We start from the raw sequence: 20,661 nt of genomic DNA on the forward strand, positions 1-20,661 counted from the left end.
CCTATTTAATTAAAACATTAAATCTTTGCTAAAATTACTTTATTCCTGAAATGGTCACTCATGGTCTGCCAAACTTTACACCGTTTTGGATGAACTTTAAAACTGAATTTCTACAGTACATCAAAACTGGTTATCTTATAAAAGGCAATGGACCATTCTGGGGGCACACCTTCTGTGTACTCTCGGTAGAATCGTGTGTAAATTTCAGCAAATATGATCCTGTTAGGCTGATTTTGTTTCTCAGTTGAACGTGTTGTGTCGAATTTTCGGACGTTTTCGATAATCTCACGCACTTCGTCAGGTGTCCTAAAATCTTTAATGTTTCGCATTGCAACGAAGAAAACGTCAATTAGGCAGTGCTTCTTGTCTGTAAGTAGGGAAAGGAAAATAAAGAAAATTAAATAGTGGTCTTGAAGGAAGGCCGAGGAGATAAATTGAAAAAACCACTATTTACAAACCATGTTCTCCTTTATATTTCATGCGCCTCGTACACGCCCTTTTGAGACAAACAATGAACGGTTGAATAGACTGATGGGGATGAACCAGGGCCGCAGAGAGAAAATACCGGTCCGGGGTGTCATGCGGCCTGGCATAAAAGCTACGCGGACCTATCTTTCACTCCTTTTTTCCATCGAAATCTCCATTCTGGGCTTTCGAAAAAACTCCGACCCCGCAGAAAATTTCCACCTTTCTACCCCCCTCTCCTCGGAGCTGAAACTTATGTTCTGGGGTGTTGTTACATGGTTTTTCAGGTGCCAAGCCTGCCATCTACCAAGGCTATTAGCACGCGCTGTTAGCCACACTCTGTACGATGTGGCGCAACTATTAACAGAAGGCAACGATTCTAAACTACGGAGTCGGAAAACACCTTCGCATTCCAGGGTACTATGTGAACCACACATATTGCATAGGCTCGTAATATTGGTAGCCGGCTGATGATACGCCGTGAGGAGAAGCGAGGAAGTCAGGCAGAAGAGCCAAGCTTAACATCGAATAACTGAGGTCCCGGATCAGGGACATGCTATCAGACACCTGAAAGATTGTGGCGCGGCAGGATTCGCGGCATTCGAAATTTATTTCGAATGCCTCGAATACCAGCGGATAGATGACGCTACCAGCGCTCCACTCAGTTCAGACCTCGTTACAAGAGTGAGGAACAGAGTAGATGGCGAGAAACGTCGGATAAAAAAATAATAATAAGAAAAAAGAGTGAAGAAGATAGTTGGCAGTCATTGTGAAAAGAACGAGTTTTGTGCAGAAAGAAAATAGTTACGGACGGAAATCAGTATAATTTCTAATATCCCTGAATTATAATAGGAGTACTTTATAAGCCAGTTTACGTCAGGAGGATGACGCAGCACTTCAGAGCCTCAAATCCAACCCCAAATACAAATTTCGGGAGTTGCCCATCTTCGGCTCAAACCTCTCTCTCTGCTGCGAAGACTCGGAAAAGGGACCGCGGCCATACATTCCGGCCACCTTTCGCAAGGAAGTGTTCCAGGTAGTTCACGACTTAGCGCATCCAGGTATTAGGACAACAAATCGGCTAGTCACCGAGAAATACTTCTGGCCCTCTATGAATAAGGACGTCAATTCCTGGGCCAGAGAGTGCATCGCATGCCAGAAGTGTAAAGTCTCCAAGCATGTAAGGAAAGAAGTGGGCTCATTCCTCCGCACTAACAAGCGGTTCCACACAATACACCTCGACATAGTAGGGCCTTTGTGAGACTCGCACGATTATAGGTATTGTCTCACAATCATCGACAGGTTTACGCGGTGGTCTAAGGCAATACCTCTGAAAGACATTACGGCGCAATCTTGTGCCGAAGCCGTCTGTCAAGAGTGGATACCTCACTTTGGCGTCCCTGCAGTAGTTATTACTGACCAGGGAATGCAATTTGAGTCCACCCTTTTTTCGGAGTTAGGCAAACTCCTAGGGTTTAAACGCCAGCGGACTACTGCATACCACCCGCAATCCAATGGGATGCTAGAACATTGGCACCGGACGCTGAAAGCCGCCATTATGGCACGCGACGATCCGTCCTGGACCCAAGTCTTGCCTCTCGTCTTACTCGGCCTACGTACAACCCCCGAGAGGAATTTGCTGCCAGCCCCGCGGAGCTGGTATACGGGGAGAACCCGAGACTTCCAAGTGATCGGGTCTTCGACAAGAGACCGGGTCTCACAGAGTCGGGGTTGGTGCGTCTGCTGAGAGACAATCTCCGACGCATCAAGACCACTCCTCCCACCCAAAACTCGTCCGCACCTGTCTGTGCTCCCAAGGAATTGGACCCGTGTACGCACGTCCTGGTCAGGACGGATGCCGTCCGGAAGCCGCTGCAGCCTCCTTACGAAGGCCCGTACAGCGTTCTCGAGCGGGGAGAACATTTCTTCCAGCTCAAGATCGGTGGACACAAAAAGGCGGTCTCCCTGTCCAGGCTGAAGCCCTTGTGCATCCCAAACAACGGTGCGTTCGCTTCAAGGACTGATGGGGAACACAGTTCTAGATTCGGTCGCTGAAACCCCTCGATTTCATCTGGGGGCGGAGTGATGTGGCGCGGCAGGATTCGCGGCATTCGAAATTTATTTCGAATGTCGCGAATACCAGCGTACAGATGACGCCACCGGCGCTACACTCACTTCAGACCTCGCTACAAGAGTGAGGAACAGAGTAGGTGGCGAGAAACGTCAGATAAAAAAATAATAATAAGAAAAAAGAGTGATGAAGATAGTTGGCAGTCATTGTGAAAAGAACGAGTTTTGTGCAGAAAGAAAATAGTTACGGACGGAAATCAGTATAATTTCTAATATCCCTGAATTATAATAGGAGTACTTTTTTGAAATTGTGTATTGAATGTTGTTAAATACAAGCTCCTAAAAGATAACGCGCTTGAACGGTGCAGAAACTAAATGCTATTTGCGCTATCTGACTGAATAATAGTCCTTAAATTGTTGAGGATAATACACTAGCAGTATCTTCATAAAACCGCTGCGGCGTCGACGGAGGAACTTCCGATCCTCGTGAACGCCCAAAATAAGGGTCGCAACAGGCTGCAGGCAAAGTGTTGATGACCGATCCCAGAAAGTGATCGAAAACCACGAGTGCCGCATCAACTACAGACTCTTTACTATATCTCGGTGCATGCGCATAAGGAGAAATGTAGAAAAATATTTCGGAATATAGATCAGGTCGAAAGCTTGCCAAGATCCTCGAAGAAACCAAGAATGTTATGTAGGTCAAAAAGGTAAGATCGAGCAGGAAAGTGAATCTGCTGCCTTTTGAAGGAAGAGAGCTGAACGGTCTTTCAGAGTTTCTGACTTGAGATCACGTGACTGCCCGAGTTCCAGTGGAAGCTGATGGGAGAACTCGTTAGTTAGAGTGACGTTTTGCCACTTTCAAAAAGGCGACACTCGGATCTTACTGGGTAATACTGCAAGAGTAGGTGCTGCTACTTCTCCTCAGTTACGATGCCAACGGGCTCAAGTAAATCGGGAGAGAGAATAGTTTCAAATCTCAAAAGAACACATTGAAATTCCTATGTGAGGCATCTGAGCAACAGTATGCTTCACCTAGAGGTGGGTGACGATATCAGAGACGAACTAGACCTAGGGACAATGGTGGAAAACCGCAACAGACTCATCATTGTCGCATATAAGACCAACTGTTCATTTAAGACAATCACTCCATTGATTAACGAACCCGGTAGAACAGAAATCTAGCCAAAATGCGAATGGAGGTACGAAAACCCTTCAGTCCGACGAAACAAACCGGAGATTGATCAAGGTACAAAAAAGACTGGTCATCGTACAAAATCGCACAACGTACGGCAATGTCAACAGAAGAGTAAACCGAAATAAGTTGAAGGGACTCTGGCAAGGGGTTGAGCAAACCAGACGGGCATTCACCCTGTGCAAGGACGTAGCCAGGGACAAAACAATCACATCTGCCTGCCTGTTAAAGGAAGACAAGACATTTATAAAGAATTTAGAGGGCAGAGCAAAACTCATTTTCCGGAGTGCTGCACCATGGTGGAGGGCCGTGATATTCTGTCTCACACTCCAATAACTGACAGCAGCAAAATAGGTATACACATAATTGTGGTGGAGGATACCTTTTTAGAGCCACTCCAAATGGAGGCAAAGGGTACCGTCGAATACATATCGAGGCCATGAAGACCAACAAAAGTGATCTGCATTTCAATGCCTCAATCCGCAAGGGAAGTAAATCCAAGTGGAAGTACCAAGAAGTACCAATTCTGTTATCATGAAGACAACCCAAGATTATCCCAAACTAGGATGCTATTATCGTTAATATACAGCACAGTAGTTGACGAACTCCTGGGGTGGGGCTGCCTATCAATCTAGCCAAGACCGCCATAGAACCATTCACTACGTTGCGCAAGTTTGACCACTTAAGCCCCATTGGTCTGCACGGTGCATAAATTAGCTACTCGGGAAAAGGAACGTCGAGAACATATGTATAAAAGCTACAAGGGCTTTAGTGATTTCTTAGTCCATAGCAGAGAAAAATGGAGATAATCTGAGTAGACACAATCAAACTCTGCATAACTATCAGAGGATTACAACAACTTCATAGGCCGGCCTGTGTGTGTATCACTGGGGCATTGAGGTCATGCCCAATAAGTATCCCAAGGGGTTTTTCGAGACTGACTCCTCTACATCTTTACACACAGGTGCAGAAAAATAGGGCAATCTTCAGAATGGATCAGTCAAAATTGCTGCTTGTCGAGCTAAAATTTCTATGGTTGCTTTGGGTGACGAAGTATTATTGCAAAGAAGTCACTTCGTACGATACATTGCGGTCGATACAGCTGTATGCTAGTTTAAAGTAAATGAATATTTGCTAGACGTCAACATTGAATGGCTAACATCTCTCAAATGGTTGTTTCACTATGGAGAGCTGATCTTTTGTTCAGCGTCCACCTTTGAAACCGTCTTAGTACCCTCCTGTGTTTTTTTCCGGGTAAAGGTCCACGCTTTGCAGGACCAAAAATGAATTAAGATGCCCTTGTAATGGTAACATGCCATCTCTTCGGCTGTTTTGTGGATTAGGCAGGTCACACCATTCTATTAGGATTTCCTTGTCCTTCCATATTTGCTGGATAAGTATGTAGTTTGCCTTTTTGACGCACTTCTTCTTGCCTTTCAATAGCTCTGTGGGTATGTCATCGAATCCCAGCGGTTTTGTTTACCTGCGCTGCATCTATCTTTGGATCCACCTCCAGTGCCACAGATTCACAGATTGCCACCATATCTGTTCGTATTGTGGGTTGGGGAGATCGATGCCCATCTTTAGTTCACGTTCTCGTTTCCACTTATGGTGCTGTCATTTTCATGTAAGTTGTATATATTCTTTTACTGTATTCTATTGCGTATTGTTCAAGGGCCTTCATATTGACCTCTATTAGTCCTTGTGTTGGCTTCACTCCAGGCAAATCAGCAACAGATCAGATTTTCTCTCTCCGGCAAGCAATTCAAAACCTGTTGGAATATGCACATCAGTTGTACCATCTTTTCATCGACTTTGAAGCCGCCTATGATAGCATAGCCAGGGTAAAACTGTACATGGCCATGAAAGCCAGCAGGATCACTCTCAAGACCATTCGACATCAACAACCGTCTACGACAAAGGGATGCCCTATCATGCGTCCTCTTTAACCTGGCCCTCGAGAAAGTAACCCGTGATGCTGGGGTAAATGCAGGGAGTACGATCCTCTTTAAGTCCACCCAACTTCTGGCCTATGCTGACGATATCGACATCACGGGAAGAACGACCCGAGACGTACAAACTGCCTTCATCCAGATTGAGCAGACGGCGATTGGCGCGAGATCTTGGGCTGCACATCAATGAGGGCAAGATAAAATATATGGTGGCAATGTCAGCACTGAAAACCAACCAACCAAAACATCAAACCGCACTGGTCAAACACGAAGAAGAATAAGGATAGGAGACTACAACTTTCAGACCGTTGATAATTTCTCCTATCTAGGGTCGAAAATCACAACCGATAACAGCTAAGACGATGAATTCTGATGAGGATGATCCAGCCCGGAAAGTCTATAAGGGCAATATCTATGGTAGAAAAAGAAGACGAGGCAGACCCTGCCTGAGATGGAGCGATGGCGTAGGTCAGGACGCCACACAGCTTTTAGGGACATCTAATTGGTGGACCTCGGCACAAAACCGGGATGTCTAGAGTTCCTTGTTAAGGCAGGCCTAGACCGGATATCGATTGTTGCGCGGTTCATGATGACTAACGACTAACGGAAATCCTGCGATACATAAACGAATCCGAGATATTTCGTTAGACGAGGGAATCGAGTGCAATAGACCACTAAGGTCTGAGTGCTCAGAGGCTTTGCCTCTCCCCTACCTCAAACACACAAGCCTAAGGCGGACTTTGTTTTTGAAAATCACTCCCAGTGACAATACAATGATGGTTGACATTTGAAAATTCATCATTTGCATTGTTGGGGTTTCTTAGAGAAACTCAGACAAATACTCACCGTCTCTTTTAATAAGATGAATCTTCACAGGTATTGCTTTCATAATATCCTTCATCCGAAATTTCATCAGTTGCATACGCGGATCTTCTCTAGATAAGATCATATCTCGAGCAATCTGCTTGAAACCTCCAGTTGTGGTTACTTCGTGAATATCTATTGCATTTTGTTCTCGAATGAGATCCAAAACGACGACTACAGCCTACAAAAACCAAAACAGATCATTCAATAAATTTTCCATAAACTGAGTGGATAAGATAAGAATTTGTCGGATAAGACGATTTTCACCATATAGAAAAGATAATAAATTGTGTGGATCAGAAATATTGTGCGATTCAATTTTATGCATTACCAAAAGGCGGTTGAACGGAAAGTCGCGGTTCAAATTTCATAGGTGGCAGCAGGATTTGTATCGTGACTTGATGTCGGATATGAGTAGACTTGTAGGGGCTGCGGAGTTATCTGCCAGAGGTACTCAAGGCAACAGAAGGAAGATACGACGAGTCGCAACCTAACCTATGGAAGAGGCGAACGCTCAACCATCTCGTAGCGTAAGAATTCGCTGTTACATTTACATGTGAAATAAAATAAACGTTATTAATCTGTTACCCAAGTGTAATCAATTTTGTGAGGATAAAATCAATACTACAAGTAGCGTTTGATCTCCCACAATTGGTCACCCCCGGACGTTAGTATCCTGAGTTCTCGAGAGTTTAAGCTAGGCGCGTGCGACTGAGCTGAACCACGCGTGGTTTTTGCTGGCACCTTTCGGCGCAGCAGCATCTCTCCCGCTGTTGTCGATCGCCAGCGTTGATGGTTAGTATCTCGAGGCGCTTTTCAGTCGCAATGTGCCCAAAAGCTGCAAAGGATGCCTGTCGCCGAGTTCGAACCATTCAGAAGCTCTTACAGGTCCTTCTCCTCCGACACGGCAAAAGCACTTACCAAGCGTTTCTTCCGTGCCTGAAACTTTCTAGCGGCGGAAGGGGCTTCGATTAAATCCGTAACTTGGGCAGGATACTCCGGGTCGAGCTCGAAAACAACCTTGTGGAACTGAGTCGAATCATTCGCAATTCAATGAGTCCGTAATTGCGCGTCGCCTCGTGTGAACCAAAGCTTTGGTTTAGATGACCTAAATGGCGGCAGCTTGAACGCTGCGACGGAGTGGATCCTCGAGTGCGGCCGCTCACCGCTTCCCACTGTCACGCCTGCGAAATCTTCATCGTCCGAGGGCATGAAGACGTTCGAAAAATGTCAAGCACGTCGAAAATCAAGGACCTCTAGCGGTTGGCCGAGATGGCAAATAGAGTGTTCGAAGCATGAGATTCGGCATACGCATCCGCGGTCGAGCTCCCCAACCCACCTTCATAGTTGCATGCTATGCAGAAGAAGCTGTCCGCTTTCCACTCGGAATTTAGCAAAGTCTACACCAGCTGGGGTTCTCGCTCATCTTTAAACCGCAGTTCACCCTCGCCCTATGGGGTTTGCTTTTATCATGCGCGGTTCGGAAGTCGTGCTCGCAGATGGAGGTCGCCGTGCAGATAGGTTACGAAGACAAAGAGATCGGGAAACTAGTACCAACGCTGTCAAGAGCGGCGCGTCAATGGATCTCCTGGTTCCTCATCAATACCGGCGCCGACATTTATGTGGTTTCCTGTAAGCGTAATGTCTGCCACCCGAAACCGTCGACATAGGAGTTGTACGCGAACGGGTCGCCAAATTAGCACATGTAGTGATAGATATTTGAAATCAACGTATAGTCAATCCGTCAACAGGTGAGTCGACAAAGAGGTTACGTGTGGCTAGTGGCGCGTCAGTAGTCGCTGGACCGATGCGATACCACCAACTCCTCAGGCAATTTCCAGCATTGACCTGCGTTAGTTCCAGGGTTTCAACCCCATGGCCATCGGTGAAAAATCACATCATAACAACCGGCCCAATAGTAGTGGGAAAAGTTAGAATTGGAGTATTTGTTGAAGGTGGGCCACTGCCGACCGTCAACCAGCCCGTGCGGGAGCCCGCTGCACCTTGTTCCCAAAAAGGATGGTTCCTGGCGGTCCTGCGTCAATTACCGTCGCCTTAACGTGATCACCGAGCCCGACCAATATCCCATAAAACACATCGAAGACGTCTTGGCAGGACTAGCAGGTAATCGCGCCATTGCGCCACCGGCACTTTTCCCGGCCGGTCATGTTCAAGGAGCTCCAAAGGTTTCACGGAGCGTTGAACTATTATCTCCGTTTCATTCCTAATGCAGCGAATCTTCAAGCCCCGATCAATGACATGCTGGGTCTGCAGCGAAAGACGACAATGTGGCGTTCAATTGGACTGACTCCGCCATCTGAGTATCCGAGGAGTGCCGAGGAAGCATGGTTTTCACTACATTACTAGTTTATTAAGAACCAAACAAACCGTTGGCCTTGGTTACCGACGCGTTTGATGTGGCAGTCGGACCTGTCCTCAAGCAGAAGCAGGGCGACCGTTGGTTACCGCTCCCATATTTTCAGCAGAAGATTCTAAGACCGAACGGAATTACAGTACGTACGACCACGAGCTCCTCGCGATATACTTCAGCTACATCTCGCAGTTTTCGACGCAGATTAAGTATATAGCGAGACACACAGACGCTACTGCAAACGCTTTATCTCGAGTGGGGGAGATATCTCTGGCCTCGTTCTACCCTGCGGGGAATATCAAATTAATTCGTTTTGTCCAGGATGCATATCGACATTCGGCAGTGGTCGCACTGGTGTGCACAGCGCTAGTGCTCGAAACTGGGAAATCACACGAAAACCGTCATCCAAGTCATCCAACCGTTTCTGATGTCCGGCTCCTGATTTCAGCAGGTTCACGTTCACTAGTTTTCACGTTGGTCCGAGGTCTGCCCTTTGAAGGACTAATCGGCGGAGTCAGTGGCCGAAACATTCTACTCAGCCTGGATATCACGCTATGGTGTACCAAGCATCGTTATCATGGATTAGGGTGCACAGTTTGAATCCGCCTTGTTTAAGTCGGTAGCGAATCTAACTGGTTGTAAACGAATCCGCACTACCCCGCACCATCCAGCGTCCAACGGAGCAGTTCCCTTCCCATCTTGCGAGTGTACCTGCCCCCCCCCCCCATTCTCGCCGGTGGCGTCGAGATTTTTAGAATCATCGTGATAGCGGCCATCATTGCGGAGGGAGGGATATAGGAGTTGTGGAGTTATCCGTCAGAGACGCTCAAGGCAAGAGAAGGAAGATACGACGAGTCGCAACCTAACCTACGAATGAGGCGGACACTTGTGGCGCGGCAGGATCCGCAGCATTTGAAATTTATTTCGAATGTTGCGGGTGCGGACAGGTAGATGGCGCGGAACTCTCCACTCATTTTAGAACTCGCCACGGGAGTGGAAGATTAGCGGTGAGAAAGTGCCGTTGGTTGGGACAGAAAAGACCGCATGGAAATAAGTCGGTCTCTTCTGTCTCCAACCGCGGTGGTGAACACAACTGAATTCTTACCAAGTCAAGTTTGTGGGTGCGGCCTGCCGTTTCATTACAAACTAACCGCGTTTTCATTGCAAACTCTTACTTTTTGGTTACTCAAGATGTCGTTCGACAGCAAAGACGCGGCAGGCCCATCGGACCCGCATTTGGAAGCGCAGTTCCAAATGTCCGGCATCACATCGGACGCGACCCGCTTCAACTACGCGGTGGTCGGCCTGGACGAAGAGTCTATTCTTATGGTGTCCGACGTAGTGAAGTCGGCATCATACACGCAGCTCAAGAGTGAGTTGATCAGGCGCCTGTCGGCAAGCGAGGCGGAAAAATTAGACCACCAGGTGCAGGAGGTGTACGTTCGCCCAACCATAGCGGCCGTTCAACTACAGTCGGATGAGGTGAGCGACTTAAGGCGCGAGATAGCTGCTTTAATAGCCAGCGTGGCCGAGATGCGGGCGACGTTGGACGCTCAGCGTTCGAGTGCCAGATCGCGAGCTCGCTCACGGTCTGCCACACGAAAAGGGCGTTCGGGTAGCAGGTCGTCAAGACAGCCTGCGGACAAAGGTATTTGCTGGTACCATCTGAGATTCGGAGATAAAGCGACAAGATGTACGCTACCTTGTAAATTCGCGCCTACCGCAAAAAACTAGGTCCGCGGGGGGTCTTGGCGACGGCCACCCAGAGCGCAGCGCTACGTCGCCTAACTATTTTCGACCCCCTCAGCAGGCGCAACTACCTCGTCGACACGGGTGCGGAGGTTTCGGTTCTTCCCGTACCCCGGCATCATAAACTCTATCCACAACCCCTCAAACTGGCGGCAGCAAATTCCTCCCGCATCAATACATACAGGCAAGTGGACGTGAGTCTTGGCTTGCGTAGGACTCGTGGCGTTTCATCCTAGCGGATGTCAGCTTCCCCATATTAGGCGCAGACTTCTTGTGTCACTATGGATTGCTGGTGGACTTGCAAAATAAGTCCCTTATAGACCCCACAACCAACCTTAATTCGTCGGGCCAAATGGTATCTCACGCTGACAATAACCTTTCCGTTCTTTTGGAAGACATCACCGACTCTCGTGTTCGGACACTCCTCCAAAAGTTCAGCCAGATTACTACCGAGTGTAGTTTCTCGAAACCAGTGAAGCACAATGTGCAGCACCACATTAATACTACTGGTTCCCCGATTTTCTCGAAGGTGTGTCCTCTACCACCCCAGAAACTGGCTATTGCGCGGAAAGAATTTGAACAACTTGTTCAACTGGGTATCTGCAGGCCCTCAAACAGCTGTTGGTCTTCCCCATTACATATGGTCCCTAAGCCAAATGGCGAATGGCGCCCCTGTGGGGATTACAGAAGGCGAAACGCACAGACTGTTCCTGACCGATATCCGATTCCACTCATCCACGACTTTGCGCATCACCTCGCGAATTGCCGCATCTTTTCGACCTTGGACTTAGCCAAGGCATACCACCAAATCCCAGTAGCTCCTGAAGACATTCCAAAGACGGCAATATGCACACCCTTTGGACTCTTCGAGTTCACCCGAATGGCTTTCGGATTGTGCAATGCGGCGCAAACCTTTCAAAGGTTCATTCACTCAGTCCTGCGAAACTTCGATTTCTGTTTCGTATATTTGGATGATGTTTTGGTCGCTTCTTCCACTGAGTCTGAGCACTTAGCCCATTTCGAGTGCATTTTTCAACGCCTCCTTGAGGCCGGTTTAGTCCTAAACGTTGAGAAATGCAAATTCCTTCAACAACAGGTGAGATTCCTAGGCCACTCCATTTCCTCTGAAGGAATACAGCCCGACCCAGACAACGTGCAAGCAATCACAAGCTTCCCGCGTCCAAAGCCAGTGAGGGAGTTGAGAGGTTCTTGGGCATGCTAAACTTTTACCGGCGTTTCCTGTCCCAGGCCGCCCATCACCAGTCCGTTTTGAACGCGTACTTGTCTGGCCCCAAAACAAAAGACACACGAGAGATTGTGTGGTCTGAAGAGGCTGTCCGCGCGTTCAATAAATCCCGACAGCAACTGGCTGATGCTGCACTTTTGGCATTTCCTCAGCAAGATGCACCCCTAGCCGTTTTTGTTGATGCCTCTGACATCGCAGTAGGTGCTGCCCTTCACCAAAAGGTGGACCAAGTTTGGCAGCCGTTGAGCTTCTTCTCGAAACAGTTCAATCCCGCTCAACGGAACTACAGTACCTACGATCGCGAACTGCTCGCCGCGTACTTGAACATTAAATACTTCCGTTTCTCCCTAGAAGGCAGGCCGTTCACAGTGTTCACGGACCATAAGCCTCTCACGTATGCTTTGAAACAAAAGCCCGACAAAGCGTCCCCTCGTCAGCTTCGACACCTGAGCTTCATAAGCCAGTTTACGTCAGACATCCAGCACGTGTCCGGCAAGGACAACATAGTTGCTGATGCTTTGTCTCGTGTCTCCGAGGTTAACATCCCCGCCTCACTCGATTTCTCGGCTATTGCCAAGGCGCAGGAGGATGACGCAGCCCTTCAGAGCCTCAAATCCAACCCCAAATACAAATTTCGGGAGTTGCCCATCTTCGGCTCAAACCTCTAGCTCTGCTGCGAAGACTCGGAGAAGGGACCTCGGCCATACATTCCGGTCACATTTCGCAAGGAAGTGTTCCACGCAGTTCACGACTTGGCGCATCCCGGCATCAGGACAACAAACCGGTTAGTCACCGGAAAATACTTCTGGCCCTCCATGAACAAGGATGTCAATTCCTGGGCCAGAGAGTGCATCGCATGCCAAAAGTGTAAAGTCTCCAGGCATGTAAGGAAAGAAGTGGGCTCATTCCCCCGCACTACCAAGCGTTTCCACACGATACACCTCGACATAATAGGGCCTTTGCGAGACTCGCACGGTTACAAGTATTGCCTCACAATCATCGACAGGTTCACGCGGTGGCCTGAGGCAATACCTCTGAAAGACATTACGGCGCAATCTTGTGCCGAAGCCCTTTGCCGAGAGTGGATACCTCGCTTTGGCGTCCCTGCAGTGGTCATCACTGACCAGGGAATGCAATTTGAATCCACCCTTTTCTCGGAGTTAGGCGGTTTTAAACGCCAGCGGACTACTGCATACCACCCGCAATCCAATGGGATGCTGGAACGTTGGCACTGGACGCTGAAAGCCGCCATTATGGCACGCGACGATCCGTCCTGGACTCTAGTCTTGCCTCTCGTCCTACTCGGCCTACGTACAACCCGCCGAGAGGAATTTGCTGCCAGCCCCGCGGGGCTGGTTTACGAGGAGAACCCAAGACTCCCAAGCGATCCGGTCTTCGACAAGAGATCGGGTCTCACGGAGTCGGGGTTGGCGCGCCTGCTGAAGGACAATCTCCGACGCATCAAAGCGCCACCACCCACTCGACACTCGCCCATACCTGCTCGTTCGCCCAAGGAACTGGACACATGCACGCGCGTGCTGATCAGGACGGATGCCGTCCGGAAGCCGCTGCAGCCTCCATATAAGGGCCCGTACCGCGTTCTCGAGAGGGGAGAACATTTCTTCCAGCTCGAGATCGGCGGACGCAAAAAGGCGGTCTCTTTGCCCAGACTGAAACCCGTGTGCGCCCCGAAGCAGCGTCGTGTCCGCTTTGTGGATTAACGGGGAACGGAGTTCCGGGATCGGTCGCCGAAGCCCCCCTAGGTTTCGTCTGGGGGCGGAGTGATGTGGCGCGGCAGGATCGGCAGCATTTGAAATTTATTTCGAATGTTGCGGGTGCGGACGGGTAGATGGCGCGGAACTCTCCACTCTCCACTCATTTTAGAACTCGCCACGCGAGTGGAAGATTAACGGTGAGAAAGTGCCGTTGGTTGGGACAGAAAAGACCGCATGGAAATAAGCCGGTCTCTTCTGTCTCCAACCGCGGCGGTGAACACAACTGAATTCTTACCAAGTCAGCCTCGCTTACGTTTAAAATATGTTTTAATTTTTGTTTTTATTTCTAAAACGTAAATGTTCAGATAAAGTGAATTATAATTTATGGATTTTGTTCTCTCATTTAATTCTGTCATGGATTAAGACTAAAACTTGGAGAAGCTTCATTTCGTTTTGAAACAACCGTTAAACGCTCAAGGCATATCGTAACGTAAGAACTCGCTGTTACAGTCACATGTGAAATAAAATAAACTTTATTAATCTGTTACCCAAGTGTAATCAATTTTGTAAAGATAGCGCGTTTGATCTCCCACAGACTCAGCCGTCAACAACTACATAATTCCAGCCCAGTTTTATGCGTACAATTTTCATTTACACTGTACAAATTCTGGCATTGGAAAAGCTCCACGGAAATTCTTATAAAGCTTTTGTGCTAATCGTTGAATTTCCTTATGAAAGACACACACTCACCTTAGACGCGCCATAAAAGAAGTCCTTTTGTTTGAACGAAAAATCCCAAAAGAACTTCAGTTTCAGCAAATCCAGTTTGTTTTTCAGATACCTCATCGGGTGTTGGATATAAATCAACTTGGGCACCATCCTTCCCTGTTTCTTCTCGTGGTCATTCTCTTGGCTGCTTTGTGGGCCATCTGATGGAGATTTTTCACTCTGGGCTTCCTTCTTGCCTCGGTTTATGTACAGGGTTAGGTCTCGACTTTGAACGATGGAAGTGGAAATTTCGGCAAGCTGGGAATAGGTGGATAATTTGCCAAAAGATAACGCCACCGCTGCGACACGAATGAACGAAGGAGATACGGACCGGAAATGGTTCACGCTGAGTAGTCTTCTGAACATGATAAGAGTTTTACTGTAGATACGGCACTGGCGCGGAGTTATCGGGATGGAAACATTTTTGAATGGAAATATTTTGCTATCAATAATTATTAGAAATATAGGATAAACAGTATCACTTTGAATTTTGATTCAAATGACAATGAAAAGCATTAGCGAACTGCGTTTAAAATTTAGTCGTCGGCGCTGGGAATTCCTAGGACTTACATGAAGTGACAGTGGCGAGTAATAGTTAATAATGCCCAAATTAGACAATGCAGTTAGTGCACAATTGAATTTTTAACTATGTACAAGTGGAAATGTCTCGCACACCTTCCATATCTGAAGCTTCCAGTTTCCGCCCTACCGACTTGTTAGTCGTTGGAATTGATATCCTAAAAATGGTAAAGCTATTACAACTTTGATGTTGAATTTCCTTTTGTTTTGGTGAAAAGTGTTATTAAATCAACGCATTACATTTTCCACGTGAGATCAAGTAGCATTATTAACCCGAATTCGAGAACCCGCTTTGGTAGCCTGCTTTCCGAAACCATTGATTGCTGGTGACCAACAAATTGCATTGACCAATGAAGGTGGTATAGGCTCCAGTGAAAAGAGGGTCTGCTTCAGTTGTGGCACTGGCATTCGTTGGCGCTGCGTTGATGCATAACAAATCTTAACACTTTAATCAGTATTATCCACCAATAATCTGGATGACAAAAAAATTGAAAGGCTGTTAAGCTGGGCGGCGGAAGCTATTGCTGGAAACCTAACTTTTTGTGGAGTGGTAAACGGTCTAATACTCGCGTTCCCAACAAGTCACAAATTTGCTAAAAGGGCGATAGATTAACAAGCCTATAAAAAGACTAAAGAAATTTCAAGTTGTTTTTTTAACCGCAGTAAAGGAGAGACGAGCATAAGTTTTTGGTACGTCTCTAGAGGGTTGTGAAACAGTCACTCAAAAAAAACACAGAATATCTTGTGCACTAATTTCATAGAAGACTTGGAAGTAGTATCCACAACAACTAGAAAAAAGCTAGCGGTCTCGTTCAAACACGGATTGATTTGGAGGCCACAATCAGGGCTCCATCGTAATTAGCATCACGGCATTGGTTTATATTGAGAGCAGCACCAGTATTCATCCCAGTGAATGCGAGGCTTATCTAATACCTCTGTCGCAACTAAGGGATCCTTCCTCAAACACCGCAGGTGCTAAGTTGCCCCTGCGCACTTAGAAAGGAGGCCTGAAACCAGATTGGACCCTTAAGAAGGCTTAGGATGGACCTAAGCCATCTTTATCGGAGCAGCAGAGATTAGCCCGTTTGAAGGAAATGCTCAAAAAAAAAATCCGAATCTGAACCCAAGGGAGGAGAAAACCCGGGTAGGTAAGGGACGAAGGCAGGAAACAGGAAGCCTGTCATTAGCTATGCTAGTGCGGTCAAAGGCATTCGACTGACCATACTGCCAAAAATGATTCCCAAGCAAATACTTACTCGTAAGGAGCAGGAAACCATTGAAGACCTTGTCGTCATGCATACATGCAAGAGATGGACTGCGAAACTTGTGTTCACACGGATGCGCTTTCGACCAAGTCATATACTGGTGGACTACGGAAAGCAAGACACTGCAGAGTGGTTTCGGACCATAGTTCCTAAATTGCTAGGCTGGGAAGAAGCAGAACTGTCAACATGTGCTGGGGATGATATACTATTATAGGAGCATACATAGCAGATATGGTGACAGTGTTTCTCCCGAAAGCCGCAACAATAGAGATGGAAGATCTCGTGGACGCGATTATGGAGAGTCTTCAGAAGCAAGGTGGAGGGCAAAGGTAGACTTCTCACGATCGGGGTAAATGACCGATCCCTGGAGGCAATCAAACGTTAGAGTTGCCATCTCGATTATCGATTTCGCATCATACCCGCGCACGTTGTCAGGGAAAAGCCGAGGAAAGACATCTCGGAGGAGATACTGGGTGAAAAGCATACTGAGGTCCCCTAAGAACTCTCGAAAGCCATAGGGACGGAAAGGACTGGACCAGCCAGGGAAGTGGACCTGCTGCTCAGTGAAGAGTGGAAGCTGGACGGCCTAAATCTAGAACATCTAGAGCTTAGGATGGAATAGCGAAGCGCAGGAAAGCGCAATGTCGAAGGAGGAAATGGCCAGTACTAAGATAGTCCAGAAAAACCTCCACCATGCGAAAGCTGCATCTGCTGTAATTGCAAAGGCAAGTTCCAAGGAGAACATTGGAATAGTGCTGGCTCAGGAGTTCTGGGTGTACCTGGGGCAGATTCGCGGTCTGCAAGGAGGAAGCATGCAGGTAATTTGGGGCTCCTCGTGTGAAAAACCAAGAGCTTATATAATTCTTAAACGTTATTGAAAATATATATTTCTTTCAGAGTTCCTCACCGGGGACCTTGTGGCTATCCAAGTCTTACTGGAAGCCGAGAGGGGCACTGGAGGCAGTCGGCGGGGTCGGGGCCTACTTCCTAGGAGACGGCATCCGGGTTCCATCGGAGCTAGTCGCTAAACTGGTTAAGTACTGTGAGAAGAGGACGTTACCGCTTCTCCCCAGATGCCAACGCTCAACACGAAGTTTGGGGAAGCAGCGACACCAATCGATGAGGTGAGCACCTTTTAGAATTTATTCTTAGCGATAAGTTTGAAATGGTCAAACGGGAAGAATAAAGATAGGGGACTACAACTTTGAGATCGTTGATAATTTCTCCTATCTAGGGTCGAAAATCACAACCGATAACAGCTATGACGATAAAATCCGCACATGGTTGTTGGCTGCCAACAGAGCCTATTTCAGCTTACAAAGACTGTTCCGCTCGAAACGTCTCACCATAGGGTCAAAGCTCTTATGTACAAGACTATGATCTTGCCAGTCCTCATGTATTCCTTGGAGCTTGGGTTCGTAGCAAGAAAAATTGCGAACTCTTGCCCGAGTTTGGGAGAAGAATCCTGTGATGAATTTTTGGTCCCCTACATGACGATGGACAATTCCGTAGCCTACATAACGACGAAATCTATGAGCGATACCACAACCGTCTAGTTGTGGATAAAATCCGAATCAACAGATTGCGGTGCGCGGGTCACCTAATCCGTATGGATGAGGATGATTCAGCCCGGAAAGTATATAAGTGCAATATTTATGGGAGGAAAACAAGACGAGGCAGACCCTGTCTGAGATGGAGCGATGGCGTAAGTCCAGACGGCAAATAGCTTTTAGAGATATCGAATTAGTGAACCTTGGCGCATAACCGAGATGCCCGGAGTTCCTTATTAAGGCAGGCCTAGACCGAATACCGGTTGTTGCGCCGTTGATGATGATGAAACTATTCGAACGAGTAATCTGTAACTGATTACTTCCAATTGTCAAAAAGGATGGCGGTCTCTCCGATAATCAGTTCGGTTTTCGAAAGTCGAGGTCTACAACGGATGCAGTTGTCCTTGTAGCTAACACAGCTAAGACCACACTTGACGAGGACAAATGTTGTGCAGTGGTCACACTTGGTGTGTAGAACGCCTTCAATTCCGCTAGATGGAGCAAGATACTTGAGTCCCTAATCAACCTGGGAGTGCCAAGTTTCTGATGCGTATCATTGCCGATTTCCTAATAGATAGGGTTCTGTGTTGCGAATCAGATGAAGGAATGAAATTATACCAAACGACATGCGGAGTTTCACAAGGGTCCGTTCTAGGGCCACTCCTATGGATTATTAAGTATAATGGAGTACTGATCTTAGACCTTCCTACTGGTGTGGCCTCCTTTGTTTGCACTGATGATATTGGTGTGACGGTAGCTGCGCGCCTTCTCGAAGAGCTTTACGCAAATGAAGCAGTCTATGAGATTAAATCCTGGTTAGAGGATGCTGGTTTATAGCTCGCAGAGCATAAGACGAAAGTAGTAACTATTACCAAGCGGGGAAAGTGCACTTCCATGAAGATCAAAGTTGGAACGCAAACAATTCATTCCAAGCCTGGGCTTAAGTGCTAAGGCGCATTGATTGGCCACAGGTTAAACTTCAGATTGCATGTGGAGGGTGCAGCAACCAAGGCATATAACATCGAAGCGCTGGTTGCGAAAATGCTATCAAATAAAGTGGCCCAAGGCCGAGCCGTCGACTCCTTATTTTGAAGGTGGTCAGTTCGATCCTACTGTATGCAGCCCCAGTATGGGCAGAGGCAGAGGCAAATATATAGCAAATAAGAGAAACATTGGAGCTGCGTATCACATAAGTGTACTCCGAACATATTGCGCTTACAGAACAATATCTAGTGAAGCAGCTTGCGTGATAGCAGGAATGGTCCCGATTGAGATTCTGGCGAAAGAAATACAGCGACTCTATCATCGAGCGTATCTCACCGGAGAATCTTTTGCCCGTCGGCGACAGTTCGCATGAACTGAAACTGTCGCGGAATGGCAGGAGAAGTGGGACAAGTCAGAAAAAGGCCGCTGTACTCACAAAATCATATGGAATATCCGGAAATGGATCGAGCGACCTCACGGCGAAGTAGGTTTCGACCTAACTCAATTCTTGAGCGGACACGGAGGCTATCGAGCATATCTGTATCGATTTGGGCGTGATGATCCGCCATATTGTCAAAAGTGCCCAAATATTGCAGAGGACGTAGTACACGTTTTGTTTTCAGCGCTTACATTCAGCTCCAGATTCGGAAACCAAAGGGCTACATTAGAAGCTACAACCGGGGAACACTTTACACCCGAAAATATAATGGAACTTATGGTGAAAGCAAAGGGGATATGGACCGAAGTCGCGAAAGTGATTGCAGCCATCGGAAAGAAGCTTAGGCAAGAAGAAGTCATCCGAAAGAATGATCGCCAGAGAAACACGAATGTTATCACGACTCCAGGATAAATTCTGATCCAGCCTCGCGATGTAATACCAAATGGGAGTCCCGTGGGGAGAGTAGAAGGAGAAGGAGGTGGTTTTAGTGGGTAAGGAGGAGGAGGAGCCTGCGGTAGCTTTTGAAGCTTTCCACCTTCCATCGGCAAAAAAAGACAGATGGACAGACAGACATTGAATCGATTCTAACAAGGTTTTGTTTCGAACAAAACCTTAAAAAGAGACAGACCGACAGTAGACCGATTTAATAAGGTTCTGTTTCACATGAAACCTTAAAACCTGTAGTTTCACTTAATATTAGACCTGACTTGGCGCCTGATGCTTCAAATTTAAGGAGGTCCTGTTTTTTTCCACCTGTTTCAAGCAGGACTCAAATGTTTTCGCAGGAGTTAAGGCAATCAATTTAGCCATATTTCCTTCAGGATGACATAGTCATGTTCGGACACTTTTGATTCTGCATTCTGAGGACCAATTAAGCAAGCAAAAAACCCAGAGATTATTAATCTTAACTCCAAAATTATAGTGAGAATATTCGACATCTTCACATAGTGAAAAGGAAGTGTTAATTGGCGCTAGAGATCTTCAGTTAAAAAAAAAGATATTCTAACCGTGTCAATAAACATCCAAGGCTATATTCCCCCCAAGGGGTTATTTCTGTGGCGACTAATAGGCGAGGTGGTTGCAGTTTTTACTGTTTCTCTTCCAACAGGTTTCCAAAAGGATTTCACTGTTCTGAAGAATACACACCATATTAGCGTGTTCATCAGTATACATATGTAAATTAGATTTCCGCTCCAAATATAATAAATTTAACTAATAAAATATCAACAGAAGGAGACCCCAAGATTCTCACGGTTATCGCAATGCGTGGTTTTTCTTTGCACGCACACGATTCGCGCTACTCATTGTGCTTTCAATGCGACACTTGAAAAATTATGTCTTGACCCAAAAAGGCGAATTTTCTTTGCTCCTAATTACTTCGGTTCTCGGTCAGAATATTATGGTCAGATCACTTAATCTCTGCTAATCCCAATTTCCAGTGCCATGATT

At 47.0% G+C, this 20,661-nt stretch overlaps 1 protein-coding gene across 1 annotated transcript; it reads right to left on the minus strand.

The window, feature by feature from the left end:
- Positions 1 to 63: 63 nt before the first annotated feature.
- Positions 64 to 14,907, minus strand: LOC119649405. Its single transcript, XM_038051540.1, has 3 exons — positions 14,378 to 14,907; positions 6,529 to 6,727; positions 64 to 367 (listed from the first exon to the last, which is right to left on the minus strand). Exons 1-3 carry the CDS (start codon positions 14,759 to 14,761, stop codon positions 111 to 113), a joined length of 840 nt encoding a protein of 279 aa, XP_037907468.1. The 5' UTR covers positions 14,762 to 14,907; the 3' UTR covers positions 64 to 110.
- Between the last annotated feature and the right edge of the window lie 5,754 nt (positions 14,908 to 20,661).

The sequence above is a fragment of the Hermetia illucens genome, chromosome 2 (assembly GCF_905115235.1).
Source record: "Hermetia illucens chromosome 2, iHerIll2.2.curated.20191125, whole genome shotgun sequence".
Lineage (NCBI taxonomy): Eukaryota > Metazoa > Arthropoda > Insecta > Diptera > Stratiomyidae > Hermetia > Hermetia illucens.

What these genes read in the sequence shown, in the direction of transcription:
- LOC119649405 (XM_038051540.1), bottom strand. Translation starts at nt 14,761, where the DNA reads ATGTTCAGAAGACTACTCAGCGTGAACCATTTCCGGTCCGTATCTCCT. An exon ending in TCTTTTATGGCGCGTCTAAG is followed by an intron (nt 6,728 to 14,377) that starts GTGAGTGTGTGT and finishes TGGTTTTTGTAG; the next exon opens with GCTGTAGTCGTCGTTTTGGA. An exon ending in TCATCTTATTAAAAGAGACG is followed by an intron (nt 368 to 6,528) that starts GTGAGTATTTGT and finishes CCCTACTTACAG; the next exon opens with ACAAGAAGCACTGCCTAATT.